The sequence below is a fragment of the Drosophila ficusphila genome, unplaced genomic scaffold (assembly GCF_018152265.1).
Source record: "Drosophila ficusphila isolate 14025-0441.05 unplaced genomic scaffold, ASM1815226v1 contig_414, whole genome shotgun sequence".
NCBI classification, from domain to species: domain Eukaryota; kingdom Metazoa; phylum Arthropoda; class Insecta; order Diptera; family Drosophilidae; genus Drosophila; species Drosophila ficusphila.
The window spans coordinates 2292147-2314343 of record NW_025064328.1 but is presented as its reverse complement, the minus strand read 5'-3'; the positions used below and the strand labels follow the sequence as shown (position 1 = coordinate 2314343).

At 41.3% G+C, this 22197-nt stretch overlaps 5 protein-coding genes across 20 annotated transcripts in view; 4 read left to right on the top strand and 1 right to left on the bottom strand.

Annotated features, from left to right (window-relative positions):
* Window positions 1-6494, bottom strand: part of LOC108094763 (heterogeneous nuclear ribonucleoprotein L) — a 103319-nt gene extending 96825 nt beyond the window's left edge. For 8 of the 16 annotated variants that reach the window (XM_017195524.2, XM_017195527.2, XM_017195529.2 and 5 more), the window contains exons 1-2: window positions 6036-6490; window positions 3300-3933 (exon numbers count right to left, since the gene is read on the bottom strand). In XM_017195524.2, the coding sequence (XP_017051013.1) occupies window positions 3300-3449 (150 nt within the window). In that variant the 5' untranslated portion in view covers window positions 3450-3933; window positions 6036-6490. Of the gene's footprint in view, window positions 1-3299; window positions 3934-5420; window positions 5592-6035 lie in introns of those variants that run through there. The other 8 variants (XM_017195536.2, XM_017195537.2, XM_017195525.2 and 5 more) reach the window with 5 other exon arrangements.
* Window positions 6495-10668: 4174 nt separating this feature from the next.
* LOC108094737 lies at window positions 10669-11197 on the top strand. The gene has a single exon (XM_017195485.2). The coding sequence runs from the start codon at window positions 10691-10693 to the stop codon at window positions 10970-10972; it is 282 nt and encodes a 93-aa protein (XP_017050974.1). The 5' UTR covers window positions 10669-10690; the 3' UTR covers window positions 10973-11197.
* A 1019-nt stretch (window positions 11198-12216) lies between these two features.
* LOC108094792 lies at window positions 12217-13314 on the top strand. Its single transcript, XM_017195564.1, has 2 exons — window positions 12217-12466; window positions 13131-13314. The coding sequence occupies exons 1-2, from the start codon at window positions 12254-12256 to the stop codon at window positions 13197-13199; spliced, it is 282 nt and encodes a 93-aa protein (XP_017051053.1). The 5' UTR covers window positions 12217-12253; the 3' UTR covers window positions 13200-13314.
* Window positions 13315-13401: 87 nt separating this feature from the next.
* Window positions 13402-13955, top strand: LOC108094793. The gene is made up of 2 exons (XM_017195565.1): window positions 13402-13527; window positions 13591-13955. The coding sequence occupies exon 2, from the start codon at window positions 13624-13626 to the stop codon at window positions 13789-13791; it is 168 nt and encodes a 55-aa protein (XP_017051054.1). The 5' UTR covers window positions 13402-13527; window positions 13591-13623; the 3' UTR covers window positions 13792-13955.
* Window positions 13956-19024: 5069 nt separating this feature from the next.
* Window positions 19025-19819, top strand: LOC108094794. Its single transcript, XM_017195566.2, has one exon. It carries the CDS (start codon window positions 19129-19131, stop codon window positions 19711-19713), a length of 585 nt encoding a protein of 194 aa, XP_017051055.1. The 5' UTR covers window positions 19025-19128; the 3' UTR covers window positions 19714-19819.
* Window positions 19820-22197: the final 2378 nt, after the last annotated feature.

The window sequence follows — 22197 nt, the reverse complement described above, 5'->3', positions numbered from 1 at the left end:
AGTCGAGTTGAGTGGAGTGGAGTGGTGTGGTGTGGATTGGAGTGGAGTGGCTGCCAAGGATGCATCGTCCGCTGGTCAGACTGCAGTCTGCCTGCCTGCCTGCCTGCTCTATTTATAACTGTCTGGATGGATAGATGGATGTGGACGGATGGGAGGATGGATGTGGCGATGAGGACAGCGGTCTGGCTGGGCGGGGTCTGGTTGCAGAATTTATTTGCCATGACCATGTCGGCGAGTGTGGATGGGGAAGTCGCTTTTCCTGCAGCATGCGTCACGCTGCCAGACGCATCGGCGGCTGTGAAAGTCCCGTTTTTGGTGGCGATGTCGAAGCCAAAACGCATTGCCCGCTGACCCTTTTGAAAAATGGAAAACGTGCGTCTGGGGGAAAAGTGCAAATGACAGACATGCCTGCTGATGTTGACGATTTTATCAGACGCCAGACGAAATTTCGGTGGCTTGCATATGGAATTTTCAGACATGACACGAAATACCCAAAGCTCATCCCAACCCAAATATAAAATTTCCAGTCTACCAGACTTTTTTCTGGATATTAATGATATGCCCAGGTTATTTGTCAAGTTTAAATTTTGTTAACTAAAAAAAATTAAAAGACAAATCTTTGCACAAGTTATTTTATCGATCTTTGAAACGTATTAGTTAAAGTATGTTCAATAGTATAATAAATACTTAATCTGAGCCAGTTTTTCCCTATTTTATATCCCCAAACGTGTCTGCTTTAAATGCCTTTTAAATGCTTAGCAATTTTTGCAGGTTCACGTTTTAATGAGAACTTTAAGCCCGGTGACCCAGCGCCGTATTGAAATGCTTCTCAGATACTTGTTAACATTCTATTGGATTTCCCTTTCGTTGCTTAGGGGCTTACCCCGTCATTAGTGGGTCAGAGCTCGAAAGCCGCCCCGACCAGGCCACCCACTTCAGGGCTGACACGTTGCCTGATCTTCCACCCTACTTTGGCCAAAAGGGCAAGAACTAAATCGTTTAACCTGCTGCCACACGACGACGACGACGAGGACGAGTGGGGCAAAGTTCTTTGGCTTTGCTCCGTTCATGGGATTTAGCGCATCCGCCCACGAGTGCACTTAATCACATGGAAGAGCAACCAACTGGCGGCGGGCGGCTGCTCCTCCGCCTTTTGGGCACGTACGCAGTACGTCCAAGTTTCGCTGGAGGACGACGGATGGGCTAACAGGTATCCACGGCGAGAGCGTAAACGATGCCAAGTGGCATGCGACAAACGGCTCCAGTCCGGCGAAAATTTACGGAAAAGGACAGGCGACGAGCGAAACTCTTCAAATGACGAGAAGATGCTGCTTCATGTGCTAATTGCGCTGTCAAGTCAAGTGTGTGCGACGAGCAGTGGCAACATCAGGACTAGCAGCAACATCAACAGTCCAACAGACGGAAGCAACAGCTCAAAGGCCACCCACAAACAGATAAATATACCCCATATATATATATATAGGTACATATATATATTTAGGTATAGTATATATGTATATAGCCCTATGAGCACCCCATTAGGCGTTGTTTGAGCGCAGGCTAAGAGAAAAATTGTTGCATACTTTGCGCGGCCGCAAGAAGAGCGTGAAGCTTGCTTTTTGCGCTCTCCGCACTCTCCGGCATTTTCTCATTATCCGCCGGCAACACAACAAGAATTTTCCAGCAGCAAAAACGCCCGCCGAAATTAAGTAATATCTCTGACAAGGATGCCACCCGGTGGCGAATCAATAAACCATCGAACCCAGTCTGTTTATCATGTTCTCCGGAGTCCGGACCTTTATTGACTCGGCCGCCTTCGCTCGGAATCAGCGTTTTTATCGAAACGAGTGCAGATAAGCGACGGCAAGTCGCCGGCAGACAAACGAGAGTTTCCCAGCCAGCCAGCCACTGCCACTGGGCGAAATCGATTTTTCCAGCCCTCGCCAAAAACACAACAAGAGCAGCAACAATTGCTGTTGCTATTGCTGTTGCTGATGTTGCTGCTTCCGAAGTTGCTGCTGCTGCAGCCGCGTGGGTGAAAACACAAGTTTTGGGAAATGGGAAATTACCATGGTTGCCGGCGGGCAGAGAAAGCTGCCAGCTAATAAGAAAACAAACTGCAGTGCGGTTAAAACAGAAGTGTACTGTTAAACAATGACTTTAAGCACTCAATTTACAATCAAAGACTAAGTCAGAAATAACCACAGAAAAAATCCTTCTAGAAAAATTTGTTGTATTAAACCAACCATTTTTTTCAGACCGATTTTTTAAATTACAAGCCATCAATTTCAAAATGAAATATATTATTTTGGTATGTGGCTGAATAAGTACATACAATAAATCATAAAAATTCAAAAAGAATGCTTTTGGTACTCTGCTTAAGTTCCTCATTATTAAGTATTATCGAAATCGTAAAGAAAACTTTTACAGAAAACGTGAGCAGAATACAATTTTGGTTTTCCCCGTTTTGCTATTGATTTATTATTTTGTGTTTTTCTTTTTAGTAAATCCATCAAACTTTGCTTTCATCCTAAAATAAAAAAAAACATATCGAAACTGTAATATAATTTGTATCTATTCCTTGCTTTTGATTTAACGCAATATTGTTTAGTAAAAAACTATGGTATTCCCGATAAAACTGTACGATATCACAGACAGCCTCGCAATCGCGACTCCCCGATAAGCTCCATGCAATTCGGGCACTTCAACCCCCAATTTGGAAAACTTTATCAGAATCAGCGCAGCAACTACCCAGCACCCAGCACCACCACCCCATTTTTATCAGCAAGGCCAGCCGCCCCGAAGGTCCGAGGCCACCCATCGAAAAAAAAACACACAAACAGGGGATCAGGAAGCGGGAAAAAGGTGGTGAGGGCTGATTGAACGGGTGCTGGGAGCTGGGTGATGGGCGAATGCCCGAAAACACGCATTAATTCAGGAATCGCATCTGATAAGGGTGGCTAGAGTGGATCACCCACCCAACAGAGCTTCGTGGGCTGATGAAAAGGTGGGATCTGCACTGAGAAAATGCCTACATGATATTTAAGTCTATTTTGTAAAACATTAAGAGAAGTTTTAAGAAGTACAATTATATAATGTTGTTAAATCGTGATGAACTATTACTTGATATTCAATGTTGGACAGCAAGAGCTAACAATTATCAGGAATTATGTTATAAAAGAGATCTGATGTTATAAATACCATATAAATAATATGATTTATTCTGAGCTGATTTTTTTCTAAGTGCTGAATTCAAGAACCCAGAGCTTGCAATTTGAAATATCAGAAGTGGTACTCACCCTAGCATGCATGTGCACATCGTTTTCGCCGGGCTGTTGGACACCGGTGCGGATCTTTTTGTTCTGCGGCCCCTCGGTGACGACTATGGTCGCCCCCCCTCCGCCGGCGCCACTGGCGCCACTGCCATTACTAGCGCCGTTGTAGGGCATTGTGGTCGCCGTTGCGAACTGGAGCGAAATCTCGGGGCTGATTAAAGTTTGTTGGTGTAGAATTTTGGCGGATTTTTGAGGCCTAAGCCCAGTGGTTGCGCGAGAAATATATTCAAGTGACGTGCGACGAAGCCGCGCGAAGTTCGAGATCTTTTGGGGGGAAAAACGCTTTCAAAACGCGCGCGCGATTTTCTTTTTTTTTTTTTTGCTTTGTTTTGTTTTGTGGCTTACACTCGTATCTCTTCTGCGAGAAATGAGTTGTAAATGTTTACTTTGTAATTGGTGTTGATGTGGGATGTTTGGGTTGTTGTTTATATGACGGTGTAGCTGTTGTGGGCTCTTCTTATTTATTTACTATTCGCCTCGCTTCAACTTCCTTCTTTGGCGCTCTGTGTAAAACACTTTCAACTTTTTATTGCACTTTTGATTTGCGTGATAAATTTTCCGATTTCCTCTGGCTGTTCTTGTGAGTTGGATTTACCAGCTGCAAGACGAATAAAAGAGAAAGAACAAGCGGTGAGGTCTTTATTAATAAAAAAGCGAATCAAAATTGGGGAAACATTTCGTTGCTCATTAAACCTGCAGGAGAAACTTGGGCACTAAATTGCATTTCCAATTTCCTGCCATTCCCTGGACACCACTTAAACACGATTCGCAGCTTGAATGTGTCATAAAAATAATTTAAATGCTTTGTGGCAATCAAGAGGAATTGAATTAATTTTAAATCGTACTTGTCGAAAATCCAACCCCTCAACTATGTAACTTTTGAAAGTAGGTTTTTTTTCTAAAGTGGTTTAATTTGTTTTTTGACTATTTTTTAAGCATTCTTGCCATTTTAAACTTTTTCTTAGTTATTAAATAAATTACTGAACTGGAAACCAAGCCCACCTATTGGAATGACCTTTAGTTACCGAGCCCACCTATTAGTATTGACCACAGAATTTCTTATCGGAATCTAATTGGGTTAATTATACGGCATTCACAGGAAGAATGACGAAAGAGAACAATTATATTTTTGTAGGGAATACAAATCACTAGCGTGAAAATACGTAACAGAAAATCTATATGGATGACAATCATAATGCGTTCTAATTGGAAAGGTAAACCGAAGGCATTAATCAAAGCACGAAACAAAGAAAAATTCTGGAACAACCCTCGGAAAGTTGTCAAAAACAGATGGAAAAGCATGGAAAAGCGCCGGCAAATAACAAAGCGAAAAGGAGCAGGGAGAATGAAAAAAGCAGAGGAAAACGTCAGAAGGAAGAAATAGAAGTAGAAAAAGAAAACAGTGGAATAAGGACGAACGAGGGGTGCACAAAGGACTGCTGGAGGACTGTCAGAGAATCAAAAAAAAAAAAGAAGTGCTGTGGAAATCGCGTCGAAGTAAACTTGAAAAACTTTTTCGGGCCCGTTTTCAGTACAACCCTTATGGAAAATGGAAAATGCCGCACACACACACTCCCAACCACACACACATGGTGGAAAAAGAGCGACACACGGACGGACGGCTGACTTTGTTTTGTTTGTGGGGGTGGATTTTTCATTAATGGAACGCGGCGAACAACGGCAAAACTGAACGCTAAACTTTGTGACGTGCGCTTTTCTATTTTGTTTTCGTATGCGGCGGCGGCAATTGTTATTTCTCAGTTCATTTTCGCTTACAAAATGGTGGAGCGCGGCAACAACAACAATGCAAATAATATTAATTTTGAATGCACACACATGAAACTGGGAAAATTTCAATTTTGGATATAGCAAATTTTGTTTTTCTTTTTTGTCTTTCACTGATCTGTGTTTGTTTTATGGTCCGAATTTTGCAAATCACATTGTTCGATTGAAAAAGCGTGCTGCGAAAGAACCGCTAAGTGGTAAAACTGCACTCTGAGTGTGAAAATTTGCGAATGGGCACCTGTCAAAAGCGAAAACTGACTGGATGACAGTTCATCGGTTGCCTGGTTGTCGCCTACTTACTCCAAAAAAACTCCGAAACTTGGCAACACACGCACTCACGCACAATAGAAAGACGAGATGATGGCAGGCGAATAACGTGGGACAAAGTGAAATTTTCTACCGTTCGCAAGGAGCTTTTCCGACTCGGATTTTCTCAGTTTTTCCACTTCGACGCCGAGTTGGCGAATGTCAGTCAGATGCAAGAAGTGGAGACCCGCGAGCGAAAAAAGAGAGCGAAAAGCCAGAGCGAGACGGGGCGAAAAGAGAAATGTCAGGTAACGGGAGGCGCAGAGAGAGCGCAACTCTAAGGGTTGCAAGGTGTCAAAAAGTGGAGGCGGGCATTAGAGAGATTGAGAGAAATGCAACTGCAACACTTTTTTTACACTGCCACGCGCCTGTTCCTCTCTTTCCTACTCTCTCTCTCTTTCTCTCTCTCAGACTCTCCCTGAGAGAAAACTACCTTTTTTGCCTGGCCCTTTTGTGCTGAATTTTCGTGGGTGGCAAAGGAAAAATCTTCCGGTTGTTCTTATTCAACAAATGCTGTTGTTGCTTTTGCACACTGCTTTTCCACACTAACACACACAAACAAACTCGCAACGGCTCACTTTCACCGTTAGCGCCAGCTTTTCTTTTTACCTGGCCTTTTCGCTGCGCTTTTTGCACTTGTCTCGTTGTTTATTATTTATGCTTTTCGCAGTCTTTTAGCTTTTATTTTGTTGCTGCCTCTTTTCGGTACACAAACAAAACGCGACGACGGCGGGCGAAAGAGCGAGACGGTGAGTGAGAGCGACAGAGACAAACAATCGATAACCGTAGACAGCGCGTGAAGAAGAGGCAGAATAACAACAACGACAACGACGCCGCGGAAGTATTTAATTAAGCCAAAGTATTTAATTTAGGCGTATGTGTACGCAGAATGCACGGCACCCACACTGACACATGTATTTGTTGTTGTCGCTTTTCTTTCAGATACTTCTGCTGATGCTTCTTCTCCACTGTTTCTCTGTTATTTTTCACTACTTGGCAAGCAAATTTCCAACCGTGCACAAAGTTTCAGCTCGAAGCTCGAAGATTGTTTGAGGTTGCGAATGACAGTCCACCGAACAGAAAGCAAAACTCGGATACGTTTCTCTCTTTTGACGCCGACGGCGCTGCCGCTGCATAGTGGGTAAAACATACAGACCCCAGCCGAAATATTTATCCAGAATTGGTTTTTGAATATTTGGTGTTTTGCCGGCTCAATGGTTTTTGTTTTAATTCCGCGAAAATTTCAAAATTGCATAACAGTCTTCATCTTAAAAAATAAATAATTTTTTTCATATTTTGAGACGAACTTGGTTATTAGGTTTTATAAATATTTATGTAAGGTACCTTATCTATAAAACTTATTAAATTATAAGCAGATATTAAATTATAAGAAGACACTTATTTGTGAATAACAGATATCAGATTGACTTAAAATCATTTATTTAAAATATATAATAGAGTTTATGCGGGCCTGGTTGGAGATGGTGGTCACTGTGCGCTGCCTGACGTCGTAATGAGAAAATGAGAGCTGTATTTTTTTATTTTACTTTTGTTGGAGGGAGACAAATGCACATTTCACTCATTGTGTGTGAGCAGTGCAGCAACAGTAAATGCGCTTGTAATACTCTCTTTACAGGCGCGCGCAGCTCACACAGATTCAGAAGCGACGGACGCTCACGCATACATGCACAGAAGACGCAAGTGCGAAGAGAACTCTCGCTCTTTCTCTCCCGTTGTAATGGGAGTGGGCGACTGCGACCCTCGGCAGCGCACAGTGGGTCCGAAAGTAACGACTTTTACTTTTAACATTGTTTAACTTAATCGAAAAATTATTATATATTTTAGTTATATGTTTTCATATTTTTATAAAAGTTTTGTTGTATTTTCTTTTACAAAATTGGTTTAATAAGGATTTTTTTTTACATTTTCGCAGCAAAAGGTTTGGCGCTGCCTTTTAAGAGAGTTTCATTTAGAAGAGCAAAAAGTGTTCTTACTTGCTCTTAGAGTACTTGTACTCACAGCCAACCAAATTGTCAGAGTCAATCTTTTGTACTTATAAATGTAATTGTACATGTTTTTGATTCTAAGCGATTTCTATGCATCTACATTTTTATACATATTTTGTAAGTCTATAAAGAAATCTTTGAAAATACTTCTGTTTCGTTAAATATGAGGATAATGAGTTGTTCGTCAAGGCCTGGCATTTCTTTATTTATATGGTTCACAACTTTCAGCACCTGCCTTGAATCCTTTAATGAAATTTCGCCTTTAGCCCCATATCACCCGATTTCGAGAACCTGTCCACTTTCACACAACCCACGCATGACTCTGACTGTCCAGGACGTGCCCCATGTTCTCCAAAGTGCTGTTGCCAAAGCAGCAACAACAAGAGTCAGCTGAATGGTAAACAACATAAACTATTTAGTCTATGTGAATGGGTGGGTGTTTGTTTGGGGTCCTCAAAGGGTGGGGGAGGGGGTGTGCATAATGGGTACCGACGGTAGTCGATGCTCTTGTGACCATAACCACAACGCTCAGTAATGTTTGCGTCATAAAGTATGGATTAAACCGTATATTGGTATGCATACCGTTGTGTGCTTGAACTTATCAGAGAATACCTTGTATGCACTTGTTGCAGTTTTCGAATGAACTCGAGATAATCTCCATATGGTGACCTCCTCGCAATATATAGAAAATGGAGCTTAAATTAAGTCATTTGTTAAAAGGTTCAATAAAATATTTAAAATGTTCATGGTCAGTTAACAGATTCTGTTAAGAACCAACGCGCCACCTGTTGGGTATAAAATGATTGCATACTTTTTGGGGTATCATTTAATGTAACGGTGATCTTACAAACATAAAAAAATGTTTAATTTGATAAATACAAATCGTGCAAATTAATATTACTATTTAACTTTAGAACTTCTCAGATTTTTCAAATTTGCGTACAGCTAACAAAAAGTGAAAGTAAAAAGTTGCAGATTGGCTGCCGTATGAAGTTTATTTAACTTTTACTACTTCTTGAATTTTTTCTTATATTAAAAGGATTTCAGATAGCTGCGTTGTATTGAAGGTTAACGAAGTTTAGTTAGAGCTGAAATCAAATACATGCTTTGAATTAAACTCTTTTCGCAGATTTCATTCGCTAAATACACTTTGAGCACTTTGGCGCCCCGAAGTGAGGTAAACCTGCTTAAGAGGGCGCTAAGTAAGTGGCCTGTTCTGGCTGCCAACTTTCACTCGACTCCTGCCCCTCCCCCGCCACATGCCTGGCCCTTCCCCTCCCCCGCTTGCCCTTTAAGGCTCCTTTAATGCCCACGCACGCAATGTGTCCCCCAGCAGGATGCATCCTGGGAGTACCAGCTCTCAGCTCCCAGTTCTCTGGAAGCCGATAAGCCGTCGCTATCAACGCCTTACATCCGCGCGTGTCTCGGCGATGGGTTTTCCCCTCTCTCCCGAGCTCTCCGCTTCTTCGCCTTCTCCCCTCCCCCTTTCACTCAGCTTTCTCCCGGTTCCTGCATCCGCTTCCGTTGCATCCGCCAGAGCTCGCTATCCTGTTTTAGCCAGATTTACAACCAGGCGAACTCCTTGGATTCCGCTGCTGCACAGGAAGAAAGGTTTATTACTTTTACATTTTAATCGCAGTTGCATGTTTGCTACCAAGTTATCAGGTGAATATATTGGGAGAGGCCACAGAATCCCTAATGAATTATTCCTTTAAAGTTGCCTAAAAGTATGGTTTACTTTTTTACTAAATTGTTGTTTTGTATTTAAATATAAATAACTTTAAGAAGATATTTTGTATCGATTAATTAAATAAGATCGCTTGATACTTTCTTGGTTTTAAGATTGGAGTATTTGAATGTTTTTTCCTACTCTATCCTTACATATTTGTTGCCGTGTAAATGAGTGAGTGTGTTTATCTGCGGCCCCGCCGGAAAGTGAAACGCTTATGAAAGCGTCCGGTGGCCCCAGCCACCCTGTTGTTTGACCTTCTTCGGCGCATTTGCCATGCAAAATTTAATATATTTGGCCGTAAGCCCGTCGGCTCCCTGCTAATTTGCCGGCTGAAGAATGCTCGAAACCATCTAATGCAAGTCCCAGATACGGGCCTCAAGTATGTGTGGGAATCCTCTTTTCCGGCTCTTAGCCCACACACAGATACTACAGTGCTAGTGCTTCCCAAAAAAGATAAACAATGAAGTCTTGACCTAGTTGGGAGTTGCTTTTTGCTTTTTGCGCTGCCCTTTGTCATCATCATCCAGCGTGGATGGGTGGTGCCAAATCCACCAACTTTACATGCAAAAACGGACGCTTACCGAAATTGAGACAGCACCCGGGGTTACGTGGTGGTTCGAGCTAACCCGATACATTTTCCTTAAATTTTTTCCTTCGTTCCTCCTATTTTATTTTTCTTTTTTCGTTTTTTTTTTTTTTTCGGCCTGCTTGATATGGGGCAAAGTGCAGTCAGACAGTCATTGGATCATTTGTCTTGGCATTGTTGCTTTTTCCTCTAGATTTCGTTTTTCGGTCTTCTTTTTTGTATCAAGGGTTGGACGACAATGCGGGCATTTCTTCGGGCATTTGGGTTCAAAGGGTCAGAGAGAGGAAGGATGTCATTTCGTAGATGCCACTAATATGAGTTTGAGTTTTTGGGCTTAAATTACATTTGAAATTTTGTTTAACTTGACAAGAATAAGCAACAATAGTTTTACGACAAACAAAAATTCTTCTTTAATCAAGGTTTATTTATTTGAATTTTCAAATTTAATGCTGTGCAATTTAAACATAAAGCATCCTTCCTGAATTGTTTCCTTTTGCTGATGCTCATACTGATTCCTTTGAATGTTTTACAAAATATTTCCACCTTAACCTTTTTGTCATCTTTTTCGTCAATTAGCAGACAATGTATTCATTTACTCCTTGATAATCCGGCTGTAGGGTGCTGCATTTCCTTCTGACCGCCCAATTTAAAGCATTTTCACCCAAAACGATGCTCTCGAGCGGCCCACACACAGATACACCACCATTACACACCCACATTTTGCTGGCAGGAGGCAAAAAAGTTACGAAAGCAAACAGAATCACTGCCCCCTGACTGGAGCTGAATGTTCAGAGCAAATGAAGGTGTCAAAATGACAAGCAGAGACAGCTAAAAAAAAAAAGGAGAAGGAAACGAAGGATGCACACACACACACACACATACACACACACTCGGAAGTACAGGACACACACAGATACAAGTGGAGTGGGTTGGACATGCGATGGATGGATGGATGGCCGCCTTCCTGGACGCCTCCTTTTTGGCCACGCCCCCCGCTCTCGACCCGCCTGTTGGCCCGGCTAACTGTGTAAATGGCAAAGCGACAGCAGCATTTGCTAACTTTGCTGCAGCAGCAACAAAGGCAGGCGGACAACAACAGCAACAGCATCGGGTACTACATAAATGTATCTATATCTATATCTATCTAAGCGATGGCCGTGCATTGTATTGCAGTTACGTGCTCGATGGTCCAGCAAAATGGCGAAGCGAAAAAAATCCCTGAAACAAAATCAACAAAGAAGCGTCAAGAACAGCAGGGGTCTTCGTTTGAAAATTCTTGAATACACTTTTCGCAGCAGACAGCTCCTAAAATAGCCTGCAAGCATGGAAAATCATTGAGTTTAAAACAAATGTCATCGCTGAAAAGAAACTTTAAAAACGGAATTTGTATCTGAATTTACTAAAGCTAACATTTAATTTTGTATAATAAAAACCTGCGTTCTTTCAATTGCATTAGGTATTATTTTTAGACATTTAAATATAAAATGAAAATATGAAATATGAAAATATATGAAAATGAAAATTTTTGCTTCTTGCATATTGTTTAATAATGACTCATACCACAATAACAATTTAATGTACTTTACAAAAACTATTACCAGAAAATGTATATCAAGCAGTCATAAACTTTTGACCAGTTTAAAATATTGAACAATTAAAGATTATACTGGGCAATAAAAAAGATTTTTGTGTGATTAAAAATGTTAACATAACAGCAATGTTTTACTTTGTGTTTTTGGAAGGATAAATTTTTTTTTGAATATTGGATAAAGTTTAATATGTTTTAAAAATCTATTTAAAACCCCAAACACCCAATGTTAGGGAATCTGGAGCCGATTGAAGTCAACAAAACAGCTTAAAGACTTTGGCAATGCCAACTGCTTACTCACTTGCCAAAATCGCAAAGCGGATTTAACTTGTAGCCAAACTTTAAATGAGTTCAAGTAGATTTTGGACGCACATCGAACTCCGACGCCCCCTCTTTTCCAGCCCCGCCCCCATTGATGACTTTACTTGGGGCGCTGATGAAGCATAATGATGATGGCCTCGGCCGATTGATTGATTGATGGCTGAAGGGTCGGCCGACGGGGAGCTCCCCCAATTTGCACTTGAAACTTAAGCACGGTCGACTGCAAATGAATTTCTAACAAGATGAAATTCAGATTGCTCATACGCCGCGTCAGCCGTCGGTGGATAATTTTAGACCAACTATGCATATAGCCACCCCCGCCTTCTGCCACCGCACCCCCCTCTCTATACGACCAATTAATTTCGTTCAAATAATTATGAATGTTTGAATTTTTTGTATGGCATTTTCTATACATCAACGAACGCTTCAACGAGCGTTTTTTATGGCGGCCGTGAGCCGGAAGTGCAGGCGAAAGCTGTCGCACCAGCGGACGACTGGCAATCTGGCAAACTGGCGGACTGGCAAACTGGCAATCCCAGTGGCACATGGCACACGGCACACGGCGTTCTCCCGGCGGCGCCAGTTGCATTCGGAATGGACCAGTGGACGGGTGTGCACCGGGCGTTCGTCATCCGCGCCTACTACAAGAGCAACGACTCCATCAGCACCGCCCAGCGGCTGTTCAAGAAGCAGTTCAGCATTTACCAGACGCCGCCGACGAACGTCATCAAGTCCTGGCTGCGGCACTTCGAGAGCACGGGATCCTCGCAGGGCGGATGCGGAGGATATGCCAGATCCTCGCTGCCAGTAAGTGTTTTCTTTGAGAATCCATCTGGATAAAATATGTTAACTAGGTGTCTAAAACAAATCTGCTTCTGTGAAAAAATCACTAAGAAGTCGATCACTTAAATGTGCAATTCAATAATTGTATTGAAAAGTTGCCAATTTAAATGTATGTTTTGTGTATTGGTTCTTAAGAGTTTCACCCTTTTGAGAAGTACCTTACCTCGTTGAATTTTAAAAATCAACAGCTAATTTTAATATTTTATTTCTATATTTATAGTTATTTTACTTTAGATTGATTTTTGATAAAGTTGATCGAGTTTTATTTTTAGAGTTTTATAGTGGTTTTGAAAGCTAAAGTACCCATCCACAAAGAACGCTTCCATGAATCAATCCAATGTTCATTTTTAAAATCACTTGAGGAAATGTTTATTAAGCACTTTAACTACAGTTTATTTTTAAATCCCCGAAGAGTTATTAAAAATCATTTGTTTACTATTGCGATCAAGGATATGTCTAGAAAAATTAATTGGGAGACATGAAAAAAGCCACAATCCTTATTAATAGCCCTATGCATTATTCAAAAGTATTTAAAACTTTTCTGGAAAGTATTTATAAGCCACTTTGTTCCGCTATTCTGCGCATTACTGTTTATAAATACCAACACCAAATAATTTTCCCTTTCCAGCAAATCTTCTGCACCATTTGCAATCAGTGCCTGAGTAACGAGAAGAACTTTAGCAGCTCCGTGAAGTGAAGTGAAATGCACATGGCGGGGCATAAGTTAATTCGTCTATATCGTATATAAGTTAGTGTGTATGGTTCGCAAATAAATTTTCTTGGCTAATTAACAAGCTTGCCAAATCAACACATCTGCCCGCTGGCTGGCTGTCTTGACCCACTTGCTCGCATTTGCATTTCTCAAAAAAAAAAAAATGTATACGCAAAACCAAAATCCGAAATTCTTTTGAGCAAGTGTGTCATGAAATTGCCATTCGTTTCTGCTCTATATACCTGGTCAGATAAAACAGATTTTTCCAAATACATATCCACCGACGTTAGTGTTCGTACAAAGACACAAATTGGTAAGTAATCCCAGCCAGATTAAATCAGAATTCATTGGGCCCCACACCTCTCGCCCCATTTAGGTTTTGTTCCTCTGCAAATTTTTCAAGCTCAATATGTCACTGTGGTCCCAGCTGAAGCCGGTGGAATGGTGCAAGGCGGTCTACATGGACTATCACTCCTGGTCATTCGTCAAGTGCTCCCTGGCCTTTTGTGCCGGTATTCTTTTGGTTCGCAGTCTCGACGGTAAATTGCCGGAGAGCAGTTTGGTTCCCGAGATGTAGGCCTACATTCCATCATCGTATCAAATTGGTAAAGAAAACAAGTTGACTGTAGTAGATATCAAGTGGATTTACAGTCCTTGGATTACCATGTAACTCATCGATTAATTGTTGGTTTACATCGAATTAAATAAGTGGTGTTGAAATCAACATTTTTCCTTTCCCAATTTGTATAATTAATTTGTATTTAATTCAAGCGTTTAGTTTACTTTGATTTGTTAGTTTTTTTACTTGTTCATCATCTTTTGACTTTCATTTGGTTTACGACAACTCCGCACCTTTTGGCCAATCAAAATCCCAGTTGTCAGCTCTCGGCAAAAAGTAAATCTCATATTAACCATTTGCCGGATGCCGTGCTTACTTTGTCGCCCTGCCGAAAATGTCCACTTGAAGGGAATCCCGTCGGGCTGTCATGTTCCGTTGAGTAAAAAACCATGTGTGAAGGCCTGCTGACAGGCGTCCTTACGCAGGATGATTCCCCAAAATGATACAGCCCCGCATCCCTCGCACAGATTACAATCGGAAAATGCGCATAAGGTTTTACATTCCGCCCGTCGTTGGCATTAGTTTGAGATATGTGCCGGCAACGCCTTCTGCCCCGCGGCAAAGAAAATAAAATTAGGAGGCGCTTTTTGCCATAAACATAAAAATTGTTCCTGCATCCCCGGAAAGCAGCAGCAAATGGGGGGCGGACTCGCTCCTTAGCCAGCAGCGATTCCTTGGCATCATAATTTCGAAATGACAGGTAATTTGGTAGCAGCAACAGGAAAGGGAAGTGGAAGTGGCAGTGGCAGTGGCAGTGGAATGTGGATGTGGCACCTCGATGGTCTGAGTGCGAGTACGCCAAATGGGAAAATGATGCGGGTTTATTAAGTATCGTTACTCAGGAGGAAAACCTGCCCAGATACCCCGAACCAAATCCCTCGCAACAAATTTATGATGCGCCGTTGCCAAAAGACTTTCACGAGAAAAAAATGCAGAAAAATTTATATTGTAAATAAACTCCAGTTGAAATAGTGGGGTTCTTCCACTGCTTTGCCGTGCAACCTGTGATTTAAGCTCGGAAAAAACGCTGCCGCACATGAACATGCAACTAATGAGCTGAGTTATTTCCAGCTAGCTGGTTGCTGGAACACGGGAAGCCCAGCTCGTCCTGTCCGGGTGGTTTAAACTCTAATTGAAATTTAGATAGCTGCTACGTGCTCCAGCCGGAAAATCATCGTCAGGTGTCAAGGTGAGGTGATGACTTAAAGAGTCGGAACGGCAAAATGCGTGGCGAAATTGGCCTCGGAATGCCGGGGATCAAGTTCCGTCGTCTTCGGGAAATGTTTACAGGACAAGAAGTCAGTCAGGAAACAAGGGAATGCAATTTAGCTAAAGGTTAGCAAATGATAAAAACGTAAATTCACTAGAAGTAAATTTAATCCACTTCAGGTATTTTAAAAAGGTTTTAAAAGGCAATATAGTAACTAAATTACTTTTCTGGTCATCCCAATTAGCCTGTTTAAGTTGTTATGCTGCCTCAATCAATTTTCCTTTCCAGCCAGCTAACTAAAGACAGTCTTGAGTATCTGGATTATATCAGTGGACTTAAGAATACGTACGAGTCATCACATCAGCCATATTTCATTATAGAGCGGCTTGCAGCTCGTTTAACATTTGGCTATTAAAAATGGCGCCATTGATGCGAATATTTATTGTGGCCCGGCTTTTTCATAATGTTGGATTATCTAGGCACATGTCTTGCCACGATTTATGTGCCAGGAGTCTCGCACAAGGGGGAAGGAAGGGGCTAAAAGACCAAGAGTCAGCTTTAAGCCATAAGGAAATTGAAATCTTAAGCTTTATTGTTTCACCAGCCCCTCTTTTTCTGCCATTCAGTTTGGGATCTGTGGGGGTTTTCGCCGCGCGACGCATGCAAAGTGTAGCAGGAAAGTGAATAAAACTGCAGCAAAAGCAATTTTCATAAATGTTTAATGGATAATGGCGAAAATAAGCGCAAGGAGCAGGGCAGAGAAATGGCCAACGCTACATGTGTCTGTTTTCCTCCGCTTTTCCCGACCGACCCATCCCGTCCCATCTCCGCTGTCGATGTATTATTATGTTTGTGTAGATATCCTCGTACGTACACTCGAATCCCATGCAGGCACTCCACTCCACTCCCTCCTCCGTATTGATATGTCAGCATAACATATGTGGCTATATCCCCGAGTGTGTGTGCGAATCTCAGCTTTTAGTTTCGACCCAAGGCCCAGTGATTCTCATTAAAATAACACAGAAATACAAAAGAAAAAAGGTAGAGTTTGTTCGAATGTTTATTTACCTTGGGATGTAGTTGAATTTCAAAATATTTTTGCAAGGAATAAGAAAAAAGAAAACATATACAAATTGAAATATATACTACTATTTAACTTTTTGAAAGCTTTCACATTAACATTTGCACAATAAAGTTGAAAATAAAATCAATTACATTTTCTAAAGAATTAAATTTTCAATAATATTATTTTTATATAGTTTTTAATATTATAAAGCTGATAAATGCGCTGATAGTTATTCCGTTATGAGCTGGAAAAAGCTTTTATTTATCGATCAAGCACATGTTTATTCTGGTTATCCTCAAAATTAATTGCAATTTGGGTGCGGAAAATCCACGAACCACTCTGTTAGATACCTCGCAACGCCTACCAATTACAGCGCATGAAAAGCCGGGAAAATGAGGGTAAAATTCACGCGAAATGGAGCAACCAGCGACCGACCGACCAGCAACCATTGTCCCCATCCCGCTGCCGTTGCCTGCTTCTTCTTCTTCTGCTCCTCCATCCTTCATCCTCGTGGAGTCCTTCAAGTGTGCCCATTACAGACGGCAGAAATCATAACAATAAAAGTGTGACAGGGCGGAAGGGCGGAGGCGTGGAGGACGGTGGCTGTCGGCTCTTGGCTGTTGGCTCTTGGCTGTTGGACGTTTGGGCCCGAAAAGCCCACTCCCCCATCCTCCCCATCCCCCCACTTAATCGATGATGATGAATAATTGATTCGCTGCGATGCGCCCAAGCATGGAAATGAAAATGTCGGTGCATGTGGGGAGCGGCTTTCTGTTTCTCTTTCTGTTTCAGCTCCTGTTTTTGCTCCTGTTTCTGTTTAAGTTTCGGTTTCAGTCCTTTCATTTTTCCCACGTGTGTGTGTGTGTGTGTGTGTGGGTGTCTGTGCTCTTCTGTGTGTAACGAATGGCAAATTTCAGGAAGCGGAAATGGCAATTGCAAGCGATGGGAAAAGACAACGGCTGAGGCAAATGTGAAGTTGTGCGCTAAATGAAATGCCAACACAGCAACACGGCCGTGCAAAACGGAAATAGCAAATGCGAATGACGCTGGATTGTTGGACGCTTGGCTGGCCCAAAAAGGGGCGGAAGGGAAGTGCGGAGGGGGGCGTGGCAGGTCGGGCGGACAGGTTCTAAGGTAGACAATTTGCCGCTATTTAAATTTTATTTTGAGCTCTGTTTAAGCGCGTCAGGAAGCAAATAAAAGGAAATGGATAGCAAAAAGGCTATGAACGCATCGCCCATCAAAACGGCAAGTAATTTAAGATAGCATTTTGCAAGGCATAAACAAAAAAAGTGGAAAATTATCCATTAGGATTATTAGAATATTCAATATCAAAATAGGTATAGTTTACCCAGCGAAGAATCACTTTAAATTTTAGATCTGTTAAATACATTTTTCTTAAACTACAATCTTTGTTTAAACAAACAATAATAACTTACAGGTACTTTAAAAAGTGCATTTGTATACGGATTTATTATAACACGATGTAAATAAATAACCCTCGATGTAAGCTGGTGAATAAAAACGCGACTTAACCTTTTTATATCACTCGAATTAATAAATCGCTCTTTGGTGTAAAGACTCTTTTTTTAGCACACAGTACTGCCGAAAGTATATTTATTACGGTTACACCAATTTCGTATTTTAAATTAAAATAAACCCGATCTGGGTGATTGAAAAACGAAGCCGAAAACAAAGAGAACATTTAATTGTTTTCTTTGTGTCTCTCTCTTTTGAGTTGAATTCCATTTTCCATCCAGTCTTTTTATTTGACACGTGAGTATGATTTTATTCTTTATTCTTTCTCGCAGGCGTTTTAAAAATATAATCGCATTGAATATTTAAATGCTTGACATGGCAGGAGTCGCCAAATTCGGTGGAAAAACCGGACGAATCAAAACCAAATGCAATTGCCTGCGGCTTCTGCGACTGTTGGCTGCCTGTCAGCCTGGCGCAAAATTAGATTTAAATATTTTGGCATTTTCCATCAATTTTCATATAATGCACCGCCCCCTCCCCCCCATTCCAGAATCCTTTTGCGATGAGATGCAGGTCCTGTTGCATGGAGGAATGCTGATAGTGAGTGGGTTTCGGCTGTGGCAAGTCATCCCGTCCCTCACACAAATACATATATATACACACATGGCAGTATGGCTGAGGGATTGAAAGACAGGCGCACACAACCACACATGCTCAATCATTTATGCAGCAATCAGTGCTGACGTCTTTTCCACACGTACGATTACCGGCATAGAGAATCGGGCCCTACTCTCGGTTATGTGGAGCATATTGGGAATCGAAATTGAGTGCGGGTTAACAATGAGGCAGCTGAGATTGCGGCTCGAACCTCTGTGGCTGCTGATTTTCCTCAATTTAAATCAACGACCCACTCTGCGTATGAGTAATACTTTTCAAAAATACCTGAACATTCAGTAAATACGTTTATGCTCCATTGGTATTTAATTTAAAACAATGGGATTGGAAAATTTACACCTAATATTATCATCTTTAAACCATTTAAATTTTATAACCTACATTCTACTAACAATCCCGTAAGCTCTAGGATTTAAAATAAACAATCCCTCGAATTTCATGGAGTACTGCCGCACACAAACTCGATTGAATGATTTGCAGGTCGAAATCAAATTAAGTCAAGTGAATAAATTGGCTTTTAGTGCATATCAAATTCGCAAAAAGCGCAGCCAAATAAAAATGAAACGAGAAAAACGCGAAAAATGCGTTGAACAAATAATTTGAAAACGAATCCATAGAAATGCATCGTTAAATTCAGCGATAACTGATGGAATGCAGGTCGCCAAAGTCAAACTTGACAAGCATAAAATTGTTTAAAAAGTGTACATAAATTGAAACCAGCAATTTAAACGTTAAAATTTGTCAACTTGTCATTGAAAATATTGCTGACAAGAGAACCTAAAATCAAAAAACTTTGAACAAAATTCAGCACAATTTCGTTTGAACCACTTGAATTGTATATATTTTTAAAAGAATAATTTTTATAATGAACACCGAAGAGGTGGTTGAATTTTCCTTGATTAGCTCTTATAGCTTGCCGCCTGATATAACCTTGCCCAAGGTGACATACATCACAAATATGCGAGAGTTCATGTCCGATCCGGAAAACTTCAATGGCAATATAGATGATTTAACCAATCGCTTGGAGGAGAAGTCGCAGCAATGTAAGAATATTATCAAGATTTTAAAGGACACTGTGCAGTTGAAGAGGACTGCTTTGCATAAGGTCAAGGAGGATATCCAGGATTTAAGTGCTGAGATCAAAAAGGATGGAGCTGCTCAACGATTTACGATTGACAGAGAGAAAGTAACACTTCACTTTTTAGACGAGAAGGAGACCAACGAATATGAGGCATCTGAGGCTTTGGAACATTTGAGCATCAAAATGAACTCGCTTTTCAGCGATATTCTGGCCTTGGAGAGCGATGTGGATTATGTAACCTATTTGGAGGGGGTCTCCCAAATCAATATTGACTACGCAAAGGATTGGTACAAAACTGAGATAAAAAACAAGAATGAAGAGCCTATTCCCGAATCTGTTGGCGATGACGCTCCACCAAATAAGGAATGAATTAGTGACATTTTAAATATTTTCAAGGAAAAAATGTTACAAGTTTGGTATACCAATTTACATTTATTGTAAAGCTACATAAATAACCCAATTATCAAAACCGCAATTCCATTCTTAAAGCCACGTAACATAAAACCGAAGAATTTAATTTCCAGCGAAGATGTAAAATTACCTTTTGTAATCTTGCTTACCTTTAAGTCCTATCCCCAACTTCCTCGGAGATTGGCTCCTCCTTTGGTCCTCCTGATTCCTTTCTCTCCGCTTACCTGTCACTGGCAGCCCGCTGGCCGCTTCATCTTCATTCCCCGTCCATGAATAATCCGTGCGACACTTGCGTTTTATGGCTTTGCATAGTTAGGAGCTGTTAAAGGAGGGTCCTCTTCCTGGACAGTCTGCTCAGGCTGCTCCTTTTAGCCAGCGTTTAGCTGGACCGGGGGAATTGGATCGGGATTTCCACAGAGGGAAAAGTTTCTTGTAGAATATAAATTTATGGAATTCTTATTGAACATTATAAAAGGCAATAAAATCTTAAAGGGGTTTTGTCTCAAAGGTATGGTACACCCTTAACGTTTATTTATTAATAATTTAATTGTATTTAAATATGCTAAGAATTTATACATAAAAGAAAAATATTTGATGATCTGAATTTAATGGTTTTGTCAATATTAAGTTTATACAATCAATATCAAATCTTTTCTAATGCAAATTTAAATTGTTACTTTTCTATTGTAGTGACAAAATGTGTTACTGAACCATATTTTTTTCTCCATGTGCCCAGTTGAGTTGGCCAGCTTCGCAGGAAGCCAACAACAGGTTGCGTGCCAATGCTGTTTTTCACTGGGAAATGTCGGCGCTGATGGCGAGTGTAATTATTATGCCGGACTGCGGGTATGCATACTCCAAAGGGGGCTAAAAATGGTTTTATTTCTGGTCCTGGACACTCTTACTTGTTTCCCATTTTTTTTTTTGCTCCATTTCGCTGTTGTTGCTACCCACTTTCAGACGCATAAACGCCGCTAGTTATGCAATAAATAAAATGCAATTGTTGCGCCAGAATAGCAGGATTCCGGGCGGAGATTTAGGTGAGGGGGCTGGTGGGGGTGGCTTGTTGGCTCCGGGCATTTGCCGCCATGTTTGTGAACAACTGCAAGATGGCGCTCCGCATCCGTTATGGCCAAAACATCCAATCCAGCGAGCACTTTTGCCGCTTTTGTTGTTGGGCGTCTGCTACACTTCCGGCTGCAAAAGTTGTCGCGTTTTTGTGCGTTTTTTGGGGGGGAGGACCTACTTCCGTTTCTCCTTGTCTCTGCTTTAATTTGACAAAGCATCGCCTTTAAGGGCCGACGAAATTTACGCTCCCCGAAAAGCAGCAGCAGCAGCAGAATCAAGGCAAAAGGTCAAGGGGTGGCATAAATAATGCCAGCGAACAACGAAAACGACAAAGTTGCGGACTCGAGCAAACCGGCTGCTGGCCAGGACTCACTTGGCCTGCATAGAAATTGCAGTTTACAGTTGCTAATTGAGTGTGCCGAGTCTGTGCAGGTGGCCTAATGTAGGTAATTAGTGTGGGCAACTTTGCCAAAAAGATTCCGGCACAAAGTTGTCTCGGACGGGCTTTTTGTCAATTGCATAAGTTGTCGTCACGAATGGAAAATGTATATACAGGAGATTGGATAATAAAGGTTTTCATTAGGGGGACTTTTATGACAATCTTAAATTGATTTAGATTACGGCTTGATTGTTGAAAAGCTTTACTCAAAGTGGGGTAAATAGTTCGACAAATTTAAACACTGTTGAGACATATTATAGTATCAATTCCAAACACTTTTACTTTGAAGAATCAATAGGGTGCTTAATCAAATGTGTTATATGAATATAGACATAATGTGGTAACTGCTTAATAATAAACGTCTGAGTAAATTAGTGCATTCTGGAATCCACAGGATATATACGATAGCTTCCAAGTAATCAACATAAGAGCCCCATACAGAGATGTGCACTCTTAGCTGACTGAGATTGTAGGCGATGCTGCTGCATTGTGTTTAAACTTGATTAAAGCAACGCACAAGCACACGGGATAATGCAGTTGTTGGGGGAATATAGAAGCCAGTTTATGGGCATCGGCAGGACTATCCGATCCAGGGCACACGTAAGCGGGCTTTGTCTGGTCAACGAGGACAACTTGCCACATGTGGCAAATTAACTTAAAATTAAGCAATTAATTTAATTAGAGCACGGCGTGTGCACAGTCCTGCCCCAAAGATTTGCCGCACACGCAACAGTTGCAATTAAGCAGCCTTCGCACACAGATGCCTCCGCACAAATACAACCACGGTTACACCAACAACCACACACACCCACACACCTACACACACAGCACACCCACACACCTGGGAAACAATACCGATTCAGCTGCAATTGCATTTTAAGCGCATGCGGAAATTACAAACTCAAATTGATAAAGCAAAACCTGTGCACCAGTGC

What these genes read in the sequence shown, in the direction of transcription:
- LOC108094737 (XM_017195485.2), top strand. Translation starts at nt 10,691, where the DNA reads ATGGATGGATGGATGGCCGCCTTCCTGGACGCCTCCTTTTTGGCCACG.
- LOC108094792 (XM_017195564.1), top strand. Translation starts at nt 12,254, where the DNA reads ATGGACCAGTGGACGGGTGTGCACCGGGCGTTCGTCATCCGCGCCTAC. An exon ending in ATGCCAGATCCTCGCTGCCA is followed by an intron (nt 12,467 to 13,130) that starts GTAAGTGTTTTC and finishes TTCCCTTTCCAG; the next exon opens with CAAATCTTCTGCACCATTTG.
- LOC108094793 (XM_017195565.1), top strand. Translation starts at nt 13,624, where the DNA reads ATGTCACTGTGGTCCCAGCTGAAGCCGGTGGAATGGTGCAAGGCGGTC.
- LOC108094794 (XM_017195566.2), top strand. Translation starts at nt 19,129, where the DNA reads ATGAACACCGAAGAGGTGGTTGAATTTTCCTTGATTAGCTCTTATAGC.